The 6,210-nt window shown below is 38.9% G+C and overlaps 1 protein-coding gene across 1 annotated transcript; it reads left to right on the top strand.

The window, feature by feature from the left end:
* Positions 1-957: 957 nt before the first annotated feature.
* On the top strand, positions 958-5,654 carry GNG11 (G protein subunit gamma 11). Its single transcript, NM_001266194.1, is given in 2 exon segments — positions 958-1,362; positions 5,231-5,654. Coding segments are annotated over 2 exon segments (222 nt in total). The 5' UTR covers positions 958-1,266; the 3' UTR covers positions 5,357-5,654.
* The last annotated feature ends 556 nt before the right edge of the window (positions 5,655-6,210 follow it).

The raw sequence follows: 6,210 nt of genomic DNA, 5'->3' as shown, positions 1-6,210 counted from the left end.
TTGAGCACTATTAACAAGACTTTAGTTATAGTTAAAGGGAAAGTTTTATTGAATGTAAACATTTTTCACATCGGATACTTTTCCTAGCTTCCCAGAGCAACAGCGCGATAAATATTGCTTTCCAGAAAATTAAGAAACTAATACTAAATGAATCCACTGCCTACATCCAGGAAGGTTCAGGAGCCAGGAATTCAAAATCCTTGGTGTCAAGTGTCACCCAAACCTTGGGGCTGGGGAGTGGAGAAAGGCTTTCTGGTAAGAACTTTAAGATTCCTGCTTCTGTCTTCTATTATATCATCCTTTGATGCGCCACTCTACAAAACATTCCCCCGAAAAAAGTAAAAAAGTAAAAACTCTGCTGCTGAGGATGCAGATGATTATTTAACGACAAAAAATGTCCGTGCAACTTGTAAACGATATTCACACCCTGTTGCCCCCTCCTCTCCCAAAATGTGTAAACCCATATTAGGCCTTGATCTACACAAATCAGCAGAGCACTGGTGGGCATTTCTGGGATTAAGATTGAGCTTCATTTTCTTTTGAGCCTTTTCTTAAGCGTCCACATTCCCCACTATGCATTTATTAGGTTGATGCAAAACTAATTGCACCAACCTACATATGTAATTAGGGAAAAGTAATTACTTTTGCACCAACCTATGTATGTAATTAGGGAAAAACTATATCTGGCATATTTTTAAAACTCTTTGAGAGGCGAAGGGTAGTTATTTCCTGCTGGGTAGTGTACTCCTTTTCCTTGCTTCACAAACAAAACCCGGATGTGACTTGGAAACGGAAAAAAAAAGGGGGGGGGGAGTTCGGGGGGTGGGGCGAGAAGTAAAAAAAGTAAAATTTCTGCTGTCCCCAGTAAGGCAGCCCTAGCCCAGCCGCCCCCCGCGGGCGTGGCAGTCCTGAGTCAGGGCCTGTCCGGGGCCAGCATCCCTGCTGGGCGATTGAGCGGCGGGAAGCTGCTTTTGAACCAGTCTCAAAGTTAACCCTAACCTAGCACCCAAGCAGCCCTCCTAGGTTGTGGGGACTTGAGAAAAGGCAGAGTTCTCATGTCCTAGGACGCTGGGGCGCGCTGGCGTGACGGGGTCCCGGAGGAAGCGGAGCCCTCGGGGAGCTGGGGACCGCAGCGGGGCTGCAGTCACATCCTGTGCGGGTGAGCGGCGGGCCAGGCCCGGCAGTTGTTTCGACACGCGCCGAGCTTCGCAGCTCTTCCAGGGGCTCCGCTGCCCGAGCTAGCCCGGGCCCAGTTCTGGGGCGAAAATGCCAGCCCTTCACATCGAAGATTTGCCAGAGAAGGAAAAACTGAAAATGGAAGTTGAGCAGCTTCGCAAAGAAGTGAAGTTGCAGAGACAACAAGTAAGTTGGCTGTTCCGGAATATTTCCTTCTCTGAAATGAAGCAGGGTTCGGTTTGTCCTGCTTAGTAACAGTAAAACAAATAGTTTAGCTTATTTTTCCTCCCCTTTGTAGCTTCTCTTCTCACCACCCCTTTGACAGTGCCTGGGGACTGCCAGCTGATGTGGGGAAATCGTAGGAGGTAGAGGAGAGGTCTAGGATCCGATAAGGAATTTAAGGCCAAATGTCCTAACTTTTTAAGATGCCTAGGAAGGGGAAAATAGACAAGAAATCTTGCTTTCCATTAGACAGCTGTTTTTCGAAACTCACTTGTAGGAAAAAAGTGGATAGCTACTTGGTTCTTTCATCTTTTACACTACTAGAAAGGATGATATTTGAAAGAAATTTTCTAAAACCATATTGTAAAGTCTTACAAGTACATTATTTAATTTTGAATTTCACCAGTGGCCTTCAGTGATATGCAAAGAACAGTCCACCGAAACTGGGGAGCAAAATATTAGAATTTCTATCTTTATTTATTTGTAAATCTCATCCCTTTATAATTTTCACTTTATGTTTTATAAGTATGCAATTAATACAGTAGTATCTGTACTTATTTATACAGAATTATACATATACTGAGGTGTATATGAAAAATTTTTTAGTGATCACAATTTAAAAGTTTTAGAGACTATTGATAGAGATTGCCATTTCAATGAGAACATATGACCCAGTATTCAATATTCTCCACTGAAACGTCTTGGTTTTATAAGTTTTATAAGTTTTACTTCAATTTCTTACTGGTCATCAGGACCTTCCTTTAGACACTAATCTCTCTTCCTGTTTTAACTCAGTCAGGCATCCTGTAGACTAGGAAAAGTCTTTGAATAGATATTGTTTAAAGATAATTAACCTTTCCTTTTCAGCAAGAAAATTTTGAACTGATCTTATTTATTATGGTTTAGCACTAGAAAAAAATTAAGAAAAACAATGGAAATGAAGCATTATAATATGCTCACTTGCCTTCCTGTTCTAGTTGTAATGAATCTGGTAAGGGCAAGAGTCTTTACTCTTGAGTGATGATTAGAAGATGCAGGCATTTTTGTGTTTTGCTTTTTACATATTTCTTTTCTCAAATTTAACCTTTCACATCCAAATCCCTGCTCTTCCTAGCTTTTATAATGAGATGTCCCCTCTATCATGTTAACGGTTTGTAGCTTTAAAAATACCAATGTGTTTAAAGGGGAAAAGAAGGAAGTTACACTACCCACTCAATAAGCATGCTTCTTGACACCTTAAGGGACCCATTTTATGGATGGCAAAGTTCCCGGTACAGCAAGTGTTGGCCACTTAGATATGTTCATACAATAAACCTTAGGAGTTACATATTAAACAGAGTTTCATATACTGAAGTACAGCATTGCCTATGCAAGGTTCTAATATCTTAATATTTGGTATCACTGTGCAGAACTTAGGAAAAAAGACAAGTGTCTTCTACTTATCCAGAGTTTTAAGTTAACTATTGAACAGGGATGTGGATGCAACTGACTATGTAAAAATTGATTGTATCATTCATTAGCAATTTCTCCCTGCTAGCCAGCCTGACCCTTTAGGACACGGCCTGTGGCATCAACTTCCCACCTCCAGAAACCTCAAGTGTGTGCCAGAGGGAGAAAAAACTTTGGGTACATGTGTATCCTTAGGAAATACAGAAAGAGGCATCTAAATCTCAAAAATAATATTAAGACATTTGATTACACACTTGGAATTATACATGGTTACTGCTAGACAAGCATTGGAATGCTTAGAGATCATTCATCTCCCTCACTTTAAGGATTAAAAAAAACTTGAGTCCCACAAAGGCTAACGAGCTCCTCATTTAAGACCACAGAGATAGATAGTGATAGGGCAGCTACTAAAACATTCTTCTTCTCATGCCCAGTTCATTTTTCAGTCAATAAATAGTTAACATCTAGGCTACGTGTTCAGTCCTTAACTCAGGCCCCGACAAAACTTGCAAGTTCCATTCTGGCTGTAGTTAAATGTTTATCAAACATATCCTCTTGATTACAGAAGGAAATGTATCAAAGGAGTAATTACTCACATTTGGAGGTTGCAGACCTCTTCTGAAACCTAATGAAAAGACCTTGTAAGAAAAGATTCAATGTAGGGAGCATGAATCTTGTCCATAAATTAACTTGGGACCACAGACCCTAGGTTATGGACACGTGCATTATCAACTCTGAAAATTCACTTAAAATGTATGCACTCTGAATGTCAGCAACAATTGAGAGCAAATGTTACCTGAAAGAATTGTACCTGAAAGATTTTATTTTGCCAGATTTTAAGTCACAGAACTACATCACCTACTTTTCAATTTGAGGTCAGAGGCTTCCACACTTTTTTGCAAAGGATAATCATTTGGGATGTGGAAGTAAAATATTAGCATTTCTATTTTTGTTTAGTTTTAAACCTCACCCATTAATAATTTCCAGTTTATGTTTTATAATTTTGCATGATGTATTAACAAAACAGTATCTGTAGTTATTTGTAGTTAAAAGTTATATTCATTTTGGGATACATATGCAAACATGTTTTAGTAGTAACCATTAAAACAGTTTGAGGTTACTAATTTAGATTACTAATTCAGTGGGAACATTTGCCCAGTTTTCCTAGGTCTCCATTTAAATTTGCTGGTGTGGCCCAGCGCAGTGGCTCACTTCTGTAATCCCAGCACTTTGGGATGCCGAGGCGGCCGGATCACGAGGTCAGGAGATCGAGACCATACTGGCTAACACGGTGAAACAAAATTAGCAGGGCGTGGTCGTGGGCGCCTGTAGTCCCAGCTACTCGGGAGGCTGAGGCAAGACAGTGGCGTGAACCCAGCAGCTGGAGCTTTGCAGTGAGCCGTGATCATGTCACTGCACTCCAGCCTGGGTGACAGAGCGAGACTCCGTCTCAAAAACAAATAAATTAATTAATTTAATTAAATTAAATTTGCTGGTACTTCTGTAATTTTTACTGTAAATTTCTTACTAGCAACACAGGGCTTCATTAAGACCCTAATTTCTTTTATTTTGCTTTTATTCTTTTTTTTTTTTAACTCATTCTTGCAACCTGTCTTTTAAGGATAGATAGACTTTTTGAAGAAACGATTCTTGTAAGAATAGACTTTTTGAAGACATTATTCAATTTTTTCTCCATCGCAGAAAAAAATTTATTCTCAGATAAGCCTAATAAGTCTCAGAATCTAAGTCTTTTATTATGATCATTGCCCTCATGCAGCAGGAAGAAATTCTGAGGAGCAACACAGAGTGCAATATTTGGACAACTCCAATCTTTCCAGAGTCAGGCTTTTTCCAAAGCTTCTATCATTTTGTGAAATTTCAGAACATGACACACACCCATAAGTGAGAATCGTGGCATTATACACCCCAAAACATTTGGGGATTATCTACTACTGCACCTGCTCATTAGCATGAAAAATTAAAATAAGATTATATTTCAGTTCCTAAAATATTGTAGATGTGTCATAATTGTATTTTAGCAGAGGAAGGAAATCATATGAGACACAATGGGAAAAAATTGCTGGAGATGATTTATTTAATGCAGTGACTTTCAAACATTTTTGAATTTGACCAACGACCAACAGTAAGAAATATGTTTTACATAGATTGTATCATAGATATAGTAATAGAATAAAAATATTAGAGTGCAGAACCCAGATTTTATATATGTATCATATATAATATATATACACACAAATATACATATATGTAAAAAAATGTTTAAAAACTGCTTGTATTCAGTTATACTAATTTCATTTAGGGGTAGGGACAAAGTTTAAACAACCATAAACTAATATATTCTTTTTTTTTTTCTGTACTTAAGGTGTCTAAATGTTCTGAAGAAATAAAGAACTATATTGAAGAACGTTCTGGAGAGGATCCTCTAGTAAAGGGAATTCCAGAAGACAAGAATCCCTTTAAAGAAAAAGGCAGCTGCGTTGTTTCATAAATAATTTGGGAGAAACTGCATCCTAAGTGGAAGAACTAGTTTGTTTTAGTTTTCCCAGAAAAAACCAACATGCTTTTTAAGGAAGGAAGAATGAAATTAAAAGGAGACTTTCTTAAGCACCATATAGATAGGGTTATGTAGAAAAGCATATGTGCTACTCATCTTTGCTCACTATGCAGTCTTTTTTAAGAGGGCAGAGAGTATCAAAGGTGCAATTATGGAAATATGAGCATTACTTGAGCATGACACTTCTTTCAGTATATTGCTTGATGCTTCAAATAAAGTTTTATCTTGGGAAGATGAGTGTTGGTGATTTAAGAAGGCACTTTTCATCCATTAACTTTTATATTTCTCCCCAAAATCTTTTGGGTGTGGAATATGATTGGGCTTGGAATATGATTGAGAAGATTAGGTGGTTCGACAGATCACACCTCCAATCCAGCTCTCTGCATCAACGGTTTAGAGTGCTGAGTTCTGACCACAGGAATGTGTTTGATCTAACCTTAACTATTTAGAAACTGAGCAGGTAGAATTCCTATAACATTGACAGAAGTCACATTATCTGAGTCAGGAACAAGGCCAAGCCACATCTATGTTAGTAATATCCTAGTTTATCATCATTTAGATCTTCTTAATAGTGTTCCTGTAGGAGTAGCCTTGAAGAAAAGACTGAGTTGGGGATCAGGAAGGGTGCCCTGCCTCTCCGCAGCATAGTGGCCAGGCCAGCCCTGGCTTTGAGGACCAGTACTTAACCTGCACAGAGCTACATCTCCCATGTGCTCTCCAGGTCTTGGGCACGGCACTACTCCAGTTCTGTGGCATTGGTGCAGACACTTGGATCTCTGCACTCATGC

This window comes from Macaca mulatta, chromosome 3, assembly GCF_049350105.2.
Source record: "Macaca mulatta isolate MMU2019108-1 chromosome 3, T2T-MMU8v2.0, whole genome shotgun sequence".
Lineage (NCBI taxonomy): Eukaryota > Metazoa > Chordata > Mammalia > Primates > Cercopithecidae > Macaca > Macaca mulatta.
The sequence above is the reverse complement of the archived record's forward strand: the minus strand, read 5'-3'. Positions and strand labels throughout refer to the sequence as shown.